Source organism: Chelonoidis abingdonii, chromosome 8, assembly GCF_003597395.2.
Source record: "Chelonoidis abingdonii isolate Lonesome George chromosome 8, CheloAbing_2.0, whole genome shotgun sequence".
NCBI classification, from domain to species: Eukaryota; Metazoa; Chordata; order Testudines; family Testudinidae; genus Chelonoidis; species Chelonoidis abingdonii.
Genome location: NC_133776.1, coordinates 101,976,545 through 101,996,829, shown reverse-complemented (window position 1 = coordinate 101,996,829; position 20,285 = coordinate 101,976,545). Strand labels below are relative to the sequence as shown.

Here is a 20,285-nt window from a genome sequence, read left to right as displayed (position 1 = left end):
AGTAAAAGGGTGAACAACCCAAGGAGGGGGGAGTAAGACCAGTTGAGAGTTAATCCACAGATGAACCACAAGGAGGCACCCCAGCCGTGAGTGATTAACCCCATGACAAGGCAAGATTGAAAATTTCGGGGGAAAATTTGAGAGTTTTCTTTTTTGCCTTTAGTTTTTTTTAAACACAGGATTGTCTCTTTTCTGGTCCCCTCCCATCCCTTTCTGAAGTTCATTCTGAGGGAAAGTATTGGGGGTAGCCATGTTAGTTTGTATCTAAAAAAACAACAAGGAGTCCAGTGGCACCCTAAAGACACACAAATTTATTTGGACATAAGCTTTCACGGGTAAAAAATCTCACTTCTTCAGAACCTCACTTCTTGGTAGATGCAGCCAAAGAGGATACTTCCTTCACCTATTAAAAACCACCTCTCCATTCTCATTATGTAAAAAACTCTGGGTGTGACAAAGGCTCAAAGTGCTTTGGGGTTTTATGGTAAAATCCAACATGTTTATGTCTTTCCAAAACCCGTGACCAATCTGTGTAGGAAATAAACTATCCATGGCCGGATCCTACTCTTACTGAAGTCGACGGGTGTTTTGGTGTCGACTTTAATGATAGCAGGAGTGGTTTCTTCTACCTCTCACTATTATAGGGTTAATTTCACATGTGTACAGAGGGCCAGAGTGAGGAATATGCACCACTAAAATCCTGTTTTGTATGCTAAATAGGATTTACATGGTGCATAGGATTCAGACCAGTCCTCTGCACGGGGTGAATTTCACCCTTAGTGAACAATGTTAGACTGTACGCTGCACCACCGCATAGTATTACGTTTACCATGGCATTTGTACTGTCCCATAGACTTACAATGGGAAATACCTCAAATTCCAGAGACCATTTAACTGCTGCAACCACTCTATGATTCTATATGTGTAAGGGAAGATTGTCAGTACAACAGTCAAGAAACCTAAGTTTCAGTAAATTGACTAGAAAGTTAGACAGAGGCAGATTATTCCTTAGCCAATAATCGTTTAAAAATCAATTCAATTAACTCAAGGCTGATTCAGAAAAAAAACACCCCACTCTTTGTGACCTATTCTTAGACTGTTTTTACACTAAAGCCAGTAAAGCCGGGATGTTTGTAGATGGAGCCCTGACATGCGGCAATAGTTTGTAAAATCCAGTGTTATGAAAACATCCAAGGAAAGAATTAATTATTATTATAATAATTATTATTATTCCAATTATTTTTGGAATTAAAACGAGATCAAGTCAAACCTAATTTTGTTTTAATTCATGCATGTCACATGTCCCCTAATTTAACCGGCATAGCAGATCTCTTATAATTGATGCCTGCATATGCAGTCAGACTCGGTGAGTGAATATTTACAATGGTGCGTTAACGAGAGCCAATCAATGGCTGCTGGGTCACAAAAGGACAATGTCGTTAGCCTTTAAAGACCCGACCTAGACTTGGTGGAGCTATAGATTATTTCATGTAGTAGAAAAAGGAATTAGCTGATACATCCCAAAACACATTTATCATTTAAAAAAAATCTTCTGTCATTTTATTTAATAGTCTTAAATATAAATAACTGTGAAGTCTGGTTGCTTTCAACTGCATGTGGTTTTAATATTTTAATTGCTACAAACGCTTTCATAACGCTGCCCAGAAAGGCACACCCAAATAATTATTCTCTTTATTACATTTCTTGTGAAGATTTGATCAATTACATTCTGTATATGCAGCAGTTTGAGTATTGTAGAACTAATATGTTCATTTCAAAACTGGAAAATTAGCCAGCCGGGACTCATTTTGTTATGTGCTGTTAAATACTGTACGTTCACTGATAAATATTGGGTATCATTTTATTTTAAAATCAGGCAATTTACACATTTTGCTCATTATTATGCTATCATATGATTACCAGATTAAAATGCAATGTTAACAGGAGACATGGCAACGTCTAATGCCATGCATCAGGAGGGGATTTCATCAAATCTGTCTCTAGCTTTCCAAAGTGGAAAACACATTTCTGAAAGACTTGTGAAATCCTCAGGGTCTCCCATAACACATTTCGATGCCCACTTGAAACCATCGCCTGACATTATCCAGGAAATTCATTTTTACAACACCCACACTGCTCCCTCTTAAATATCGCTGTCGGCGTGTACACTGCCACAGGTAACATCAGGCACCTGGCACCCACATTGATCATTGCCAGAATGCTGTGATGACTTTACATGGAAGAGCTACAGTTACTGCAGGAAATAATGGTCTCCCTAAGTCCACCTCACCCTTTCCCCTGAGTAGCACCATGGCACCTGCCAGCTCTTGTAAGGAGAGCAGCAATCTCAACACCATTTGGGCATCATACCTGCTGGCTTTCTATCTGCTAAAGGTGGGGCAGACAGACTGATTTCCTTTGCCTGCAGATGTGTCAATTGCTCAGAAAACGCATGGCTGTCATTACTCTGTGTCCACAGTATATGCCAGAGATGTATTCCCAGCCACTACATCAGGATGGTCTTGCTTTACCAAGGGGGAGGTTGGAGGGAAGCTAACAACCCCACCTTGGTAGGTCCCTTGGGACTCAGGCATTCCAGCAGGGGATAGAAGAACACTTAGGCATAAGAGTGTGATACAGTTTCCAGGCCTGTTTTGTTTATATTAGATTCCGTAACATCCTAGTCTTTTGCCCACTTTCCAGATGACTCCGTGTGAGCACGGCCTCCATCGTGACCACTCTCAGCAAGTACTGAATACATAATGGTTGTCAATCCAACTACCTTTAAACACGCCTGTTGAAGCTTTGATTCCCATTCTGCAAACCCTCCGTGTGTGTTGTGCCACTGAGCGGCCTTTCATCTTTATGGGCCTGATTGTCCCCTTCTAAAATGCTGAGTTTCACTGCCTCTTGCACTTCCAAATTTTGGCTCTGATCCTGCCTTGAGACTCAGGCAGGGAGCTCTCCCTGCAGAGCCCCAGAAGCAGCGGTGAAAGTAAACTGGTCCGGTCCAGTACGGCATACCAGTAAGAGCCAGTACACCGCACTGGACCACACCGGCTTCCACGGCAGAGACTGAAAGGGCTCTGGGCTGCCTGCGGCTGTGGGCAGCCCAGAGTCCTTTGATTCCCGGCTGCAGCTGGGATTTAAAGGGCTCAGAGCTCCCCACGGCTGTGGGCAGCCCAAAGCCCTTTGAATCCCGGCCACAGCTCCGGCAGCCGGGCTGGGGCTGGGATTTATAGGGCTCAGAGCTCCCCGCCACTGCGGGCAGCCCAGAGCCCTTTGAATTCCGGCCTTGGCTCTGGTGGCTGGGCTGGGGTCAGGATTTAAAGGGCTAAAGGCTCCCCTCAGCAGCAGGAGCTCTGGGCCCTTTAAATCCCTACCCCAGCCCCGCAAAGCTCGGGGTTCCCCCTGGTGGCTGGAGCTCTGGGCCCTTTAATTTGTCCCTGAGCTCCAGGGGCCTCCCAGCCACCTCTTCAGCTGGTAACCCCTGGTTGATTTAAAGGCCCTGGGTCTCCCAGCTGCAGCTGGTGCCTCAGGGACTTTAAATTTTGAGAGGCCACGCCTCTTCCGTATGAGGCCACGCCCCCTCAGGACTCCAGCAGTACCGGTAAGTACTGTAAGTTACTTTCCCCCTGCCTAGAAGGCCCAATACCTGGACCTGACTGGAGGATCAGGGCCTTAAACTGGACATGAGAAAAAAGACACGAAGGTTGTAAAAGAAGCATACTCCTAGAAATCACAGTCTCTTTATATCCTAGGGAATCAATCAAAGTTAATTTCCCAGGGTTTGTGAAAGCCTATTGCCTGGACAGTGATTCCCAAATGGGTTTTTTCAGGAGCTTAGATGGTTGTTATATTTCTGGCTAAAGAATATGCAATATGATAAAAACAGTCCCTACACAGTGTAATAAATTACAGATCGTTTGATGTGCAAACCAAAGATCTGTCAAGCTACAATATATTTTAAATATTTTAAATGAGCCCTGCACTCCAGTGTCTGGAAATTTAAAATATGTTTCCAGGCCTCTCAATTTTCTAATGACAGATCTTGTCCACTTATTTTCCTTTTGGAGGTTTTGTTCCAATTTTCACCAAGTACTGGTTCAAAATAATGCTCCTCTTCCTGGAGACAGTCCCACCAGAAAGGGGGCTTATGACTGGTCCAGTGGTTAAGACACTAACCTAGGACTTGGGATGCCTGCATTCAAGTTCCTACTCTGCCAGAGACTCTCTGAGCGGTCCCAGGCTCTCTATGCTGCTGTTCCCCAACTGCAAAATGGGAACAGCAGGAGTGCTCCACCTCAGAGGGAAGCTCTGAGAAATAAATATTGGGATCAATTAAAACTCACTTCCATGAAAGAGATCCCTGACTTCCCACATGTGATAACGCTAATGTTATGTATGAGCCATCCATGCTTCTGGGCACAGAATGAAAGCAACTCAAATCACAACGTGGTCTAAAGGCAAAGGAATCTAAAAAATCCCAGTACCAACATGATGATGATAAGATACCAGTTTACCCACCAACCCACAATACACAGAGCCACCCACAAATCACACATTAAAAAGAAACATAAAACAGCTTAGCGTGTCAGTCTTATTATCAGGAATCATGCTGCAGAAAATGTCACTCACTCCAAAAAGATCTGACCTGAGACGTTAAACTTACTCAGACTGCTGTGTGTTTTATTTTTTAAAGACCATTAAACCAAACCTAATAAATTCAGACAGAGCTTTTCATTTCCCCTTCTGCTGCTTTCTTTTCAACCTCTGGGTATTCCATTCTAGTGTACAAATGAGGTCCACATGATTGCTTGAAAAGCATGCAAGTTCTACAACACGGAACACAAATTGGGGGTAGGGGAGAGGTGCTTTATTGGCTATGAGTGCATGTATTTAGATTCAGATGAAGACTGATTGGTTAATGAGTGACAAAACTATACAATTTATTCACCAAACCTGAACAAGCTCCAGAAAATTCTGAAGCTTTGTCATCCTTTTGGAAAAGTATGCATTTTTAGAGCATGAACAGCCTATAATAAATACTGGCTAAAACATCATAAAACATAAATTACATCTATTAGCAACATCCAAGAGTTAAGGAAAATGTTTTGGAACTCAACTAACTAGAAACAGAGTGTACATATGTCTCTGGGCTCAGAGCTGCATCTCCTCTGATCAAAACGATAGACTGGGAGCCATTTGATAGATGCTGTTGCTATTTACTGGATCCCTACAGAGAATGCATTTCAGACACCTGAGCACGAAGAGCTTATAGCTGAAAAGCAGTTCTCATTGCCCCTCTTCTTCAACAGACACTGAAAGCCTGAAGAAACCTCCTTTAAAAGATGCTCTCCAGATGAGCTACTTTTTGCCTCTCTTCCAATTTGAGAGTCCACACTGCATTCTACAACATGACTGCTGACCCAACCAGAATTGCTGCTTTTCACATCTCCTCTTTGGGAGCCCATTGTCAGTGCAGGTGTGAACAAGATAGAGAAACTTTCCTGGGCCAAGGAACTAAGCACAATTGTGAGATTCAATCCCCAAAATCTCAAGTCTAAGAAAGATCCAAACTTCCTTTACCAGGATCCGAGCCATTTACCTTGGCTTAATGTATTTGGCATGAATAGCTGGTTCATAAGCAGCTCTCAGGTATTATCTTTTGCTTTCAAAATGTTTTCTTCTGAACTCTTTTCCAGTGACAAATGGCCTTTCCCCAAAAGTAAACGTTTTCACAAAGGCCTTTGATTGTTCAAGATGTTCCCACTCTGTCCACTCTGTGTATTTACATGTGTTAAAAAAACGCAGTTGAACTGAAGTGGATAGTGGTAAAGCTGCAGACTTTGGTTGCCATCTACTGGCCTGGTTTTAGCACTGGTAAGTGGCTGCCCTGTGATTACCTCACCGCTGGTCTTTCCACATGTCATTTTTCTCAATTTCTTTTTTTCAGTTTCAAAACTGAAAAATTTGGGAGTTATTTTATTTGGTTTGGATTTTTCAAACTATCTACACTGTGGCTTCACCACGACACAGTTCAGTTCAACTGACAAATCTACCGTTCGTCTCCTAGTCCATGAATCTTAGCCTCCCTGCAACCTGAACTGACCAGCAAAAGACCTGACTTGACCCAATCTGGCAGCCAGCATTTCCCAACCATTTTATGTCAGACATTTCAAGTACACTAATGAGCATGTTTTGTTCAGTGTGGCTTTCTCACTGTGAATAGCGAAATACCACCACCAGCAGCAGCAGGCTGAAACCTGCCTTCTTCCAAGTTTAATAGGGAGCTGATTATGCCTTTTTCTCCTTTTAATAAGCCAGACCTGTTACCCTGTATTGTAAAGTATTGCAAGCTGGCATGCATGAATGTAAAGAAAAACTGGGTCTGTGTGCCCCAACAGGAGTTCTGCTACTCTGTGTCAGGGTGTATATGGCTCACCTTCACATGAGCACAGAAAGAGTTAATTCCTGTGCAAAACTGCCTGCTACTTACACCCACACAGGAGGTAACAGAGGTGTGTCTTGGGGACTTAAAGCCTCAAACCAGGGAATGCTAGGAACACAGTTCCCTGGTGTTCACTGGAGCAGAAAAGAAGAGGTCATCAACAAACCAACTCAGCAAGGAACTTTCGACAGAGCAAGGCCAGCCTTGAAAGTGTGGTTTTGTTTTAGCCTCACTGAGCCTTTTTTAAACCTGTTTGTGTTTGAAAGCTTATGAAGAAAGCTCACAAGAAAGATCTCCCTGCATAGACTCTGCTCTCAGGCTAATTTGGGAACAGCCATATTACAGGGCACATTATTATTACTTGGATAGTTCAACCCACAAGGCCCAAAAACACTCTGTGCCCAGAAACGGCAAAGGCTTAAGCCCCCAAGGGCTGCATTTAAATGCACCCACATGTCACTCCACACTAGTGTTACAGGAATGAGAGCAGAGTCCATGGTTGGACAGGAGCTCTGCTGGTCTGGGGAAGGCAAGAAGCCAAGAAACCACACCACCAGGAAAGAGAACCCAGGGAAGTTAAGTGGTCATTTTAAAGAAAGCCAGCCTAGGTCCTAATCCTGAGCTGCTGGGCCAGGGACTTGTGATGGTGGTGCCCAGCCCACGTGTTTCTCATCCTGCTAACTCGGTGTTTCTCAAACTGGGGTCGCCGCTTGTGTACGGAAAGCCCCTGCTGGGCCGGGCCGGTTTGTTTACCTGCCTCGTCCGCAGGTCCAGCCGATCGCAGCTCCCACTGGCCGCGGATCGCTGCTCTGGGCCAATGGGAGCTGCTGGAAGCGGCGTGGGCTGAAGGACTTACTGGCTGCCACTTCCAGCAGCTCCCATTGACCCGAAGCAGCGAACCGCGGCCAGTGGGAGCCACAATCGGCCGGACCTGCGGACGGGGCCAGTAAACAAACCGGCCTGGCCCAGCCTGCCAGGGGCTTTCCCTACAGAAGCAGCAACCCCAGTTTGAGAAACACTGCACTAACTGAAGGCAGAGCAAATGGAAGCAAGAGAGAAGACAACCATATTTCTTCTATCGGTGCAATCCTGATTTAAATGGTCACATGAAGAATATCTAGAGTGGAAACATCAGCTCAGACCGGGGCCGGTCATGCCTGGTAAACTGCCTCCATCGAGGCTAATACCCAACACTCCAGGTGCACATGAAAACTTCCCATAATGCACCAGGAAAATTGGGCAAGGCAAGAAAATTCCTTCCTGGCCCTTGCAGTGATCAGTCTGTGACATGAAGCTTGAGATCTGATGACTGTTTTGCTACTCCAGTCTTAGCATGGTCCTTACGTTGATGTGTCAGTCATCACATCAACATCAGAGATGCAGCTGCAGTGTTTGACAGCATGGCTTCTATGCAGGAACAGATTCTGCAGACTGGCTGCCCCGGACAAAGAATAACAATCATCTTCACAAGCCTCATCCGTACAACACAGAACAGCAGCCAAATGTGTAGAGCATGGTGGGGTTTGCTCTAGAGAACTGACACCAGCCTAGCAGGAGAAACAGAGACACAGGGCCAGATCCAGCGGGGGGCATTCTGGTCCCCGCATGTCCCCACTGAGGAGCCGGAGCTAGCTGGCTATGAGTTTCACCCAGCATGGGGTCGCTCGCAGCTGATGTCAGCTCCTGTGCCGTTTTCTCTGTCAGACCCAGCATACGAGGCAGGAAGGGGCGTGGCCCGAGCACGCTGTGCACCAGCTATCCCCAGTTGGTGGCCACTGCCTGCTGGCAAAGGTTAGTGCAGGCCAGGCTACTGTACCTGACATGGGAGCCAGCACAGACCTGTCCCGAGAGGGTGATGGATACAGCCTCCCCATTCAATGGGCACACACCACTGCTGTCTGCCTCATCCTTGCCCTGCTGAGGGGGCACCAACTACCCTCCGCCCAGCACCCCAACCTTCATCCCAGCCCACCATGTCATCACAGAAGGGTGGCCGGGCCAACCCTGAGTAGCACTGCAACTCCACGTGCCAGGCCCCGAGCAGGGAGCTGGGCCCAGCCCTATGGCACAGGAGACACTGCTGTGGAGGGCAGCTCACTCCCAACCCCCACCCCTCGCCCAGCCCTCCCTCTCCACTGGGCTTGGATTAGGGTTGTGGTGCTGCTGTGGGTGGTCAGTGTCCCCAGGTTGCAGTGCCTGGTGCAGGGAGCTGGGTCGAGTTCCCTGGGACAAGAGACAGTGCTCAGGGGTCTCTATGAGTGCACCCCCCCTCGAGACTGCACCGAGTTCCAATCAGGACCATAAGGGGTACTGATTGGGTCATGCGTCTGTCATGGCCCTGGGTCCCACACTCACCACTGATGTCATGTGACTCCTTCACTGTCATTTGACTGGAACATGACAATAAAATCTAAGGAATGTATCTAATTGAGCAAAGCAGGGCGGATTTGGGAACCCCCCTTCGGAGCAATCCCCACTCCTGCCCTCACACCCACCTGGTTGATGTGTTTCAGTTTGTCGATGAGCTGGCTGATCACTGGCTCGGGACCCTTAGTTTTCATCTCATGGGTGCCAGCTTGAGCTTTCCCACCATTCCTCGCCGCCTGGTGACTGTACCTGCGCAAGTGAACACAGAAGACAGCATGGGGTGATGGACTGGACTCAGCAATCAGAATTATTTATTGCTTAGACCACAGCATGCTAGCTGCCTTCCCGTCACAGAGGAAGACACAGTCCCTGCCCTGAGAAGCACAGGATGTTATTATTTCTCCAACACAGCACCTATGACCACAGTCTGGACCCCACGGCGCCAGGTGCTACATAAACACAAGAACAAAAAGGTGAGGACAAACAGCCCAAGGTCAGGGAAGATACGACACACAAGGCAGGCGAGCTGTGTGACAACCGCCAGGTGTCTAATGTAAGTCCAAGTCTGCTGTGGTGCTGAGCTAAATTAAACGTGAAAAAAATTCCCACTCTACAATTCATCCCCTTGTGGCCCATCTGCTCCCAGAGTCCACCCCAGTGACCCAGCCCCCTCCCTCCACAGCAATGGTTCCCTGGCTAACGGGTTCCCAGGGACGAATGGAGGAGTCAGCTCATGTCTCGTAGACTTTGCAGTGGAAGTGGGACTTCAGGGGGGATTTAAAGGAGGCTAGGTGGGGTCAGGGTGTAAGAAAGCCAGGAGACAGCTGCAGGAGAAGCAAACACACACCCCCATGGGGTAGCAGCCCTGGCAAGGCACAGCGGGTGGGAAGGGGATTCGAGGCCAGCACAGGGCAGAGAAGGGTGGCGTTCGGTAGGACCTGCAAGGCAATCACAAGAAGCTCAGATGCAGTGGAGAGGGGGAACCAGGCAGTGGAGAATTCATAGCAGGGGTAGCAGCAGGTGCAGGGGCGGTGGTCAGAGCAGCTGCATGCTGTGCAGGTTGCAGAGGGCGATGTGAGTGTCGGGAGCCCAGGGAGAAGGATGCTGCGGCAGTCGGGGTGGGAGGCGGGGAAGGCCTGGGAAGTTCAGCTGTGTGGATGGAAAGGAAAGGTCAGGGGTTGGGAATAGTATGGAGGAAGTAGCAGCAAGATTTGGACACCAGCCGGATGTGAAGGGAATGGCGTCCAAGATGACACCAGGTTCACAGGCCTTCACGACAGGGAGCGTGTGGGATGTGCGGCAGTGAGTGACAGGAGGAGGAGGGGAGGCGACTTCAGAAAAGGGACCCAGAATTTGGGTTTGGCCAAGTTAACAGCATGACATCCACAATCTGTGCTCAGTTCTCCCCAGGGCCACTGGCGTTCCTGCAGATTTACACCACTGCACTAGGAAATGAGCCCCAAAGCCTGAAATATTAGCAGCTTTTCAAATACAACCAGGGCCAGGTTTCAGGGCAAGTGCTGTTCAGAACTGCCTGCGTTTGATTTACATGAGATCTGTCACACCATAGTGTTACGTGAGAGTCCTCAGCTGAGGTCAGGGCCCCACGATGGCAGCAGCTGTGCAGAGACATAGCAGTGTTTCTTCCCGCCGGGGCAGACAGGCACGCTCTAGCTCTACTCGAGCTAAAAACAGAAGCATGGAGGTTGCGGCAAAGGCTGGCTGCAGCCCGCCCAGCCCCTCAGGTGGCACAGCCACACTGCTATTTCTAAGCACTTTAGCTTGAGCAGAGCCAGTGCATGTCTGGATACCCGGGCAGGGAAGCTCACTCCCAGCTTCAGTGTCGACGCACCCCAAAGCGCTATCACGCCGAACAGCTCAGAGCCTAAACAGACAAGGCAGAAAAAGGCCAGGCAAACAAGACAACTGTTTCCATTTTACAGATGGGGAACAGAGGCAGAGAGAGCAAGGTCACAATCCAAGAACGTACTTCCACTCTATTTTAAAATCAATCATTATTCTGGAAATCACTTAATCACCGCTTGCCTTGAAGCTCGTGCTAACAGTGAAGCACGTTGTTAAGTGGCCTTCAGTCAGGCCCTATGTAACTTGGCCAAAGGCGTCTGTAAAGAGCCAGAGTAGATCTCCTGAGTCCCAGTCAAGTGCCTTCACCTCAAGGCCACCCTGCCTATACATTTAATCTCTCTTGTAGCACTCTGAATTGCCACATTTGTACCGGGGTGTTACCCAAAGTACAATTAAAACATCGTGCATCTTTCTTGAACAGCTTTTATAAAAAAATTAACTTGTGCACGATTCATGTGGGAGTCAACATTTAACGTTAAACACACAAACCTCCACTTATATTTTGAAAAGTCTTGCAGCAGGATAATCACCATGAGCTTTGGCGGAAAGTACCAAATACAGATACTTACACAAAATAATAGGCACTGCTGCAGCACAGCACAGCACTTAAGCACATGATCAGGAGCTACTTGCCTGCTGAAAGTTAAGCATGTGCTGAAATGCTTTGTTGGACTGAGCTCATGATTTCCACTGAGGTTGAAATAACCAACGTTTCTAAATAATTAGCTGGCTTTCAACAAACACACACTACATCAGAATCAATATTCTCAGAGCACCATCTTGTGGAAAGACACATTACTACACGCATAAAACCATTTAATTATTACACTCAAACACTTGTTCCTGCAAGATCTGTGCCTAACTTTACACATATGCATAAATATCTGCAGGACTGAGGTGCTAGAACTGTTATTTTTTCACACAATCACAGAACACAACTAAACCAAGCCAACACTTCTATAAAACTATCAACTATGTTAGCAACATGAACGTGTAAAGGCCTGACTTTTTAGATGCCTACAAAATTGCCACCTTTGCTATCATTATGTGAAGCTAATTTTAAAATGCAGAGACAGAACATTAAAGTACGTTGCTGAAAAGTGTTGTGGAGTTTCAGTGAGATTTAACTCCTGGGTTCAACAAGAGCAGAACTGACCCCCCGTTTAGAGCATACCTAAATCAAAGGAACCCATGCAAATAAACAGCTCTTGTAATCCCCGAGCAGGCAAAACTCACGCTGAAGTCAATGGGAGTTTTGTCTGGGCAAGGATTGGAAGACCAGAATCTCTGCACTCTAGTATGTCATAGATGACGGAGAACCGTAGATGTGGTAGGGCCGGGGGACATAATGTCCAGTGGCGAATGTTCAGTGAATGGAGAGAACATGGGAAGCACAGTGAGTGGCCCTGGTTAACTCCATCAGAGACAGGGTTGGAGTCAAAGGCTACCAATGAGACAAAGAATGTGTCTTCATTGCACACTAAGGACTGAGCCCAAGCACCCCTTCCATCCACACACAAATCAGTCTGACTTGGGTCAGTGAGCACTCAGGATCCGGGTCCTAGGACCCTGCTGAAGGGGGGAGTCATAGCCCGAGTCGCACGGAGACTCAGATCCAAACCCTATATTTTGCAGTGTGGACACAGCTCAAGATGCAGACCTGAGTCAGACAGTCTGCGCAGTGTCCCACAGAATGGACATTAGCACAGTTGTGGGTGCCACAATTGTAAAACCTGAGTTTTGCAATGCAGTGAGGATGCTCAAACATGGGCTTGGGAACACAGTCCACAAGCTGAGGTCCCACAGACCCAGGTTTACGATGCAATGTAGACAAACCCTAATGGCCACGCTACCCTCCTGCACAGGAAAACCCATGAAAGAGGACCTGAATGTTGGGTGGAAACTCCGGGAGGTTCCCCTTTGGGGGTTCTCCCTAAAACTATACTGCTACCTGGGCTGTACCCAGATGCACAAGGCTTTCAATCCATGGGTAGGCAATGCAGCCTTTCCTTCTCCCAAGCAATGAATTCACAGGCACAGAACTAAACCTAAAGAGGGCTGATTTGCTCACGAGCACCCAGACCTGCCCTGCTATTACACTCCAGCTCACGAGACTTCAGCCTGGGAAAAGGGAACACACCTTGTCAGGGGACAAACTCCCAGCTTTTATGCAAAAGGACGTGGCGACAGGAAAGCAAAGGAGGAAAGGCACGACGACAGAGGCTGAGTCACCTCTTCACTCACAATTATTGGGCTCAATACAGAGGCCGGTGGGAGACAGGAGGTCAGAGTAGATGATCAAATGGTCCCTTCTGACCTTAACCTATGAATCCAGGAATCGTTTATAAAGCCCACATATCCCACCGGATGCAAGGCCTGATTTTCAGGGAGCCCAATCTCTGCCTTTGGAGCTGACGGGAATTGTGGACTCTGACAATCGGAGCTGTGAGGCTCAAAGTGCATCTCCTGCTATTCTGAAGCTGACAATATCATTAACACAAAGAAAACAGACATCCCAAATGCATTTCATTGGCCTAGGGATGGAGTCAGGTCCCCCAGGCAGACAGTGACACAGGGTATGTCTACACTATGGGATTATTCTGATTTTACATAAACCAGTTTTGTAAAACAGATTTTATAAAGTCAAGTGCACGTGGCCACACTAACCACATTAATTCGACGGTGTGCGTCCGTGGTCCGAGGCTAGCGTCGATTTCTGGAGCGTTGCACTGTGGGTAGCTATCCCGTAGCTATCCCATAGTTTCTGCAGTCTCCCCGCCCCTTGGAATTCTGGGTTGAGAGCCCAGTGCCTCATTGGGCAAAAATCATTGTCGTGAGTGGTTCTGGGTACAGCCTCACCCCTCCCTTCGTGAAAGCAGCAGACAACCATTTCGCACCTTTTTTCCTGGGTGAACTGTGCAAACGCCATAGCACAGCAAGCATGGACCCTGCTCAGATCAATACCGCAATCGTGAACGTTCTAAACACCTCGCGCATTCTCCTGCAGTCTATGCTGAACCGGGACCTGCAAAGCCAGGCGAGGAGGAGGCGGCGGCTACGGCAGCACGGCGACAAGAGTGATAAGGACATGGACATAGAATTATCTCAAACCGTGGGCCCCTGCTCTTTGGAGATCCTGCTTGTAATGGGGCAGGTTCTAGCCACTGAATGCCGATTTTGGGCCCGGGAAACAAGCACAGCCTGGTGGGACCGCATAGTTTTGCAAGTGTGGGACTGTAAAAGCATTGCTGTAAGAGCATTTAAGCATGTTTCACTCCATCCCTATTCAGCAAAGTACTTAAATGCATGCTTAACTTTAAGCACCTCGGGTAAGATTTCCAAAAGTCCCACTGACTTTCAGTGATCCTCAGGGAGAGATTTTCAAAGGCACAAATGGTGGTTAAGTGCCAAACTCCTATGTCACTTTTGAAAATGACACTTGGGTTCCTAAGTCACTCGGTGCTTTTGAAAATCTTACCCAGGATGATTAGCATGCTTTGCTGAACAGGGCTGGACTGCGGAGCCAGGGCTTTCATTCTCTCAGTTCAGCTGGAGGGAAGGTCAATGGCAGAGCCCCATCAGTGTCACAGGATAGGGGTCATGGCTTTCCGGAAGCCTGGCTGCACCTAAAGAGTGGCAGGACTGTATGAAGGGAGCCTGGGCATCTTTTCTGTGCACTCTCAAAGATCGTGTGTGAGCCAAAAGGGTTTGAAACTTAGCTTCAGTAAGGGAAGGAGGAAAAACAGTCCTGAAATCCTCACTTGCCTGGAAAGGGCAGCGGGCACCATCCCTGCAGCCTGGTCTCCCAAGATTGACAGCCAGCAACGGCTAGAGGGCTTACTGGGTCCCAAAGCCAGCCCCGCAACCATACTCACTGAAAATAAAAGAATAGGCAAACCAACAGCAAACACACCCTAGTTTTCCCAGTGTTCTGGGACTTAGAAGAATCCTGCCAGTAACTGCCTTTTTTGTCTTTCCATTCATCTCAGCAAGTGAGTGTATTGAGCATTAATTAGCATGACAGTGGCCATGGTACTGCACAAGCAGGGACTGCATGACCTCACCTTATAGATTTACAGCAAATTTATTGTCTAAGAATAAAGTGTTTTGCGGAGCAGGGACAGCATTTGGCATGTGCTTAAGTGCCTTTCTGAACTAGGGCCAAAGAGGGCCAGGTTGTTCCTGCATTGCCTCGAGTGAGAGCAATGGGAAGTCTCCAGGCCGAACTGACAAAGGGATGAAGGCAAGACAGATGCAGAAAGGCACCTAGTGACAGATGCAAAACATTTCCAAATTAGCTCTGTAGAGTGTAGGCATCTTCACTGAACCTGAGCTGTTTTGCAGATGCCTCTGTTCCATACACGAGCACTAACAATCCCTGATTCAGATCCCGTGCTCTAAGAACGCTGTCGGCACAGACTATTATACTGCTATCTGGCATAAATTATTAAAGTCCTCCGAGCTCTGACTGGGGCCCTGCCTTTTGAGGCACCAATGCTATAACAGGAGCATGTGCCCGGCCTCCACTTCATAGGCAGCACAAAACCAAAGATCCCTCCTTTATTGATGTGGTACCCTGTAGTAGGATGTCATTCAGCAAAGTAACCCGGGTTTCCCTCCCATATTTCCCCTTGGAGCTACTGTTTGTCATGAGATAATCCCAAAAGAAGAAATGTCACATTGTTGTAAAGCGTGCTGATACATGGCTGTCACTAAAGATAATTAAAGATAATCACATGATAAAAACATTACCAAGCTAAAGCCTTGCACGGGTTACATATCAAGCTTTCATTCGTAAGTCATAAATATTTGGTGTTAAACTCAAATAAGGGGTTTGCCCCAACCCCCGCATCCATCCAAAACTCTCACCTTTGAAAATGTTTTTGCACTCCAGCTCCATTAGCTTTAACCAGTGGGTCCCAGCAAGTTTTACCTCCAGGTTTTCATTTCATCGGAGTCCAGACAACAAAATGTTTTTTAAATGTATGACAATAAATGTAGTGGCGTGTTTTTCTTTCTCACCGAATCTGCTTTAGCACTGAAATGCAGAGAGACAGCTGGAGCCAGCTCAGCTGTGCTCAGTGTGGAGATAAATTACTGAAGTGCAATGTATGATTTACAGAAAAGTCAAATGTAAAGTATTATACATGAAAGAGGAAAGTAACGGTTTCATTCAAACGCCAATTAATTTATGCCTGCCTCCTGGCTACAAAGTATTTATTTTAATGCAGCCACACATTTTAAGCTGGCTAGAAGGGAGCAGAATGTCCTGTCTGGTATATTTGATTTCTTCATTTTGATGCTCCTCAATGAACGTTCGTTTCTTGGTACTGCCGGGGGACACCAAATGCAACAGAATCCGACTGCCCCACATGTAGGCAAGGCTTTTAAGGAAAGAGGACCCAAAGGAATGGATCCTGAGACATCAGTTCTGCAATATCAAAAGGTGCTCTGCATTGCAGGACCTCTTCTAGCCAATGGAGCGCTGTCGATTTATACCAGCTGGGGGCCTGGCCCAGAATCTATGAAGTGCTCACCTTCTCCTGTGGGATACAGTATTGCCAGACCTCGAGCAAAACTGGAAGGGGGTCTTTTCTATTTTGCTTGGTAACCTTAACTGCCCTGAGTCCCAATCAGCCACACCAACAGCCTCTTGCAGGGACCTGGGCAACCGAACGAATGCTCTCCTTTCAGACGTACGGCCCCACTGACTGACTGTCGCAACAGGACCACCAAGGGGTGTGCACCGCCCCTGCCAGGCACTGCCAGTCAATCACATCTGGCTGGTAAGCTCTCCTGACGCTGTTTTAAATAAGAGCTGAGATTCTCAGATAATAGCCTGACTCCAGGCACGGGGGCTTTAAACAAAACACTCCCACCAAATATGGCAAGATTCACAATAAAATCATGAGAGTTGGCAACACTGGAGATGGTACAAACTCCTTATCACTTTGTTTAACTTTAGTTCAACAACGTTAGAGACATACTAATGATGGAAGTTTTGGTTGGCCTTTGGATCAACAGGTATGTTTAATGTATCTAGAGAGAGACCCATGGTCTCCATACTGGGAACAATCACTGAACAACCCACTACATTTGCCTAATTAAAGCTTACATATGCTAGGAAACTTTGCTTTATGTATCTAAAAAGTTATAAAATCCCCTTCCTTTATGGGACTCCACTGTGCCTGATATTCTGTAACATTGCCAGAAATAACTGTCCTCTTCGTGAGTTGAAGGTTCATTATTGGCATGGAGTCATCCTTGTTACAATACACACATTTTCTCTCTGGCATCCTGCTGTGCTTTTATTGTTCATTATTTGTACAATTAAAAAACCCTGAATATATTGGTAATAAAAAGGAAACTTGAAACTTTCCCCTGCAGGAAGTGAAATCAGGATAGTTTAGTGGGGTGCTAGGAATATGTTAATTTGGATATGGTATAAAAGGAGTGAGGATTAAGAGACACACAGATAACTTAGGTTAATGTAGAATTTGTCTTGTACAGCTTTGAAATGATAATACTTGCATAATTTGCTTAAAAGTTTTGCAAAGGATAAATGTGTCTGACGTGCTATTCAGAGGAGCTTTAAAGGAATATACCAGTATAAGAAGATTATTAAACTTTAAGAATCTGAACATTTAATAGGCTTTAAAAATTAAATGCTGTGAAATCTTGACACTCTGTATAAAAACCTTAAATTAGAACGTTACTCTATAAAACACAGCAACACTTCTCACAGGCTGGCAAGTGCGCAGTGAAGGGCCCTTTTCTGTGAAGGATGTGCTTCCCATCAGTGTCTAACACATTTTAATATACCTTAAACGAGTGTTTTGTTCCGCATTTCTTTTTTCTTAATACTTCCAGCATATTTTCCCCTACTCTGTAGCAACTGTACAGTTGAAGACAGTCATGCCCAGGGCATCTGATTAGAAAATCAACTTCTTTCGAAGACTGCACATCTTTGCAACATGCATGTACTTCCTGATAGCGCTGCATCAGCTGATGTTACTAAAATAAGACAAGGAAAGGGGCCATCAGGATGACAACCTGCTAAACAAATTCATAGGATACCAAGTTAGGAAGGAGAACAAATTATTTTCGGATCTGGACAGTACGATCTTGATAAATAAGAGAAATAAACTGAAGTCTATAAAATCAGATTCAATAAAGGGAAATACAAAGTGGGTCACAATGGAAAGAATAATCCAATATGCAAAATGGGATGAGTCAGTCAATAGGAACACTAAATTCTTATCATCGACAACGCTTGTCATCTACACAGCAATTTATTAATCCTAAAAGCATTCCTGTGAGTAGGTAAATGTTGGGTCAGCTCCTCGGCTGATGTAAATAAGCATAGCAACTTTGACTTCAGCAGTGGTATGACTCATAGCAGATGAGTTTTCATCCATGTATTTATTAACTCATTTTAGGCAATACCCAGTAGAGCTAATATGCGAGCGGGGGTTAGAACTCAGGGCTTCCTGGCACCCCATCCTGCAAACATCCCTCTCCCTGCTGCTCCCAAGGATCTACGGTAGTAATGAATATGGGGTCAACCACGTGATGTACTTGTGAAAAGCACAAAAGTGATGTCACATTGCACTAATGGGAGCACCAGAGGGAAAAGCAAGACAAACAGTCCACCCTGCTAAGCCATAATTAGGCCAAAAAGGGAGTGTGGTGTTCAATCAAACTGGAGGAAGTTAAGAGGAGAGAAATGGAAAATTTGACAAATGATTTGGGAAATGAGCGTCATTGGGAAGAATAAAGGCACTGGGCATATGCAGCCTGTGAGAAGGAGGGACAGGACAGTGGTCTGCGAACACATAAAGCAATATTATAAACAGGACAGAGCTAGTACTAACCAAGAGGACGAGAAGTGAAGAGCTTTAAGGAGCAGAAGGGCCAGTTTAGGTTAGACTGTAGGATAAATGTTACCCTCAGGAGCAAGGCACTTGAACAAGCTCACATGCTGTTCGTTGCTGGACTAGATACACCTACATTAAAATGGGTTAAGAATAATCAGTAAATCCTGCCACAATGCAGAGGGTCACACTGGACAAATGCCTAGAGGCCCCTTCTGCTAAGACACCCTATTAGAGGCGTGGCTACTACAGCAGCCTCAAATCCTATAGAAATTATCTATAACCACTGACAAATGTGCTCACGCATACCGAATACATGGATGTGATAAATAAATGTATCACACCCCAGGAACGGAATCACCTGCCCACAGCTCCCCAGCACTCTGTGTAATAGCTCAATCCCCTCAGCGGCTTTGAATGGCCACCTTTTTAAATACCACTTTGATTAGAACAGCTTTGAGCAGCTTTAACTGGCATGGAATTAAAAACGTGTCCAGGCAGAGAAACTTTATCTGTATGGATGCACCAGTGCTAGCAACAGGGGTCGGCACCATGTCCGTGGTAAATATTTTGAGGTCCATGATCATTTTTTCAAAAAATTGAATGACTGAATGACATAATCTCTCAACAATATCCATCACTAAGTATGGTAATTCGGTCAAGTGTCCATCACACAACATGGTGGTGCCAAACCCTGGTTAGCAAGAGTAGGACTCTTGTAACGAATTGTCCCTAACGTGGATAAGGCTCAAGTAATCGGAAAACCTGAACCTAGACAATTTTCTCCATAGTATCAGGACTCCTTTAGCAATGTAGCAGTTATGAATGTGTCTCTGCTGGCTCCAGTCCAACTCTGGTACATGGAGCAGGTTAACTACAATGAAGAAGGAAAGTCTATTCTTGTCCAGCCTGCTGTACACTTCACTCATGAGTATCTGAGCAGGGAAACATTGCATCTAGGTTGCAGCATCAAAAAACCAGGAAAACAGAGAGAAATATAAATCTGAGGTGATAGAATTTTTGCATTCTAAGTACGTGGACGCCACAGGTCAGGACTTTCTTTTCTCAGCTCTCCCAGTAGTTAGCTGCTTAGGATGGCTACCAGCTGATAAATGACTAACATCCGGAAGCTGACTCCAAGGTTCAGTATTTCTTGTAAAAAGCTGAAAGCCAGGTCTGGGGGAAAATTACAAATGAGTATCAGCCTAGCACACGGACAAGTGAAGTTATGCTGGAAGAATTAGCGTGTACAGCTGATGTTTTTTAGGTTTCACCCCGTTTGGGGAAAATAAAGTCCAAGACTGTTTAAAGTGACTAGTGATTTTGGGAGCCCAACTAGACACACCTTGAAGGGGCTTCATTTTCAGAAAGGGCTGAGCACTCATTTTCTGAAAACAGGCCCCTTTAAGGGATCCCAATTTGGGTACCCTCAAAATTGAGGCAGCAAAAAAAAAATCACTAGACACCCTTCAACACCTCAGATACAGTAATTAACCAATCAGATCATTCTCATTTCAATTTAAAACTCATTCTGTAAATGGGAATGAGGAGAGAAGAGTCATTTATTTTATCAGTGTGACTTTATTCAGATTAGTTTCTATTTCTAATTCCATTAAGGGAAACACCTTTGTGTACTGCTCACACCCCCAACCCAAGGAGAAGTCAAACAGTCATTCCGAAACATGTTCGGGTTGTATAGGCTTAAAACATGAGGCGGGAAGAAGGTA

At 46.1% G+C, this 20,285-nt stretch overlaps 1 protein-coding gene across 1 annotated transcript in view; it reads right to left on the bottom strand.

The window, feature by feature from the left end:
- Nucleotides 1–20,285, bottom strand: part of GPC3 (glypican 3) — a 278,345-nt gene that overhangs the window by 93,341 nt on the left and 164,719 nt on the right. Inside the window, exon 5 of the mRNA XM_075068898.1 lies at nt 8,947–9,067. Coding sequence (XP_074924999.1) covers nt 8,947–9,067 — 121 coding nt within the window. The remainder of the gene's footprint in view (nt 1–8,946; nt 9,068–20,285) is intronic.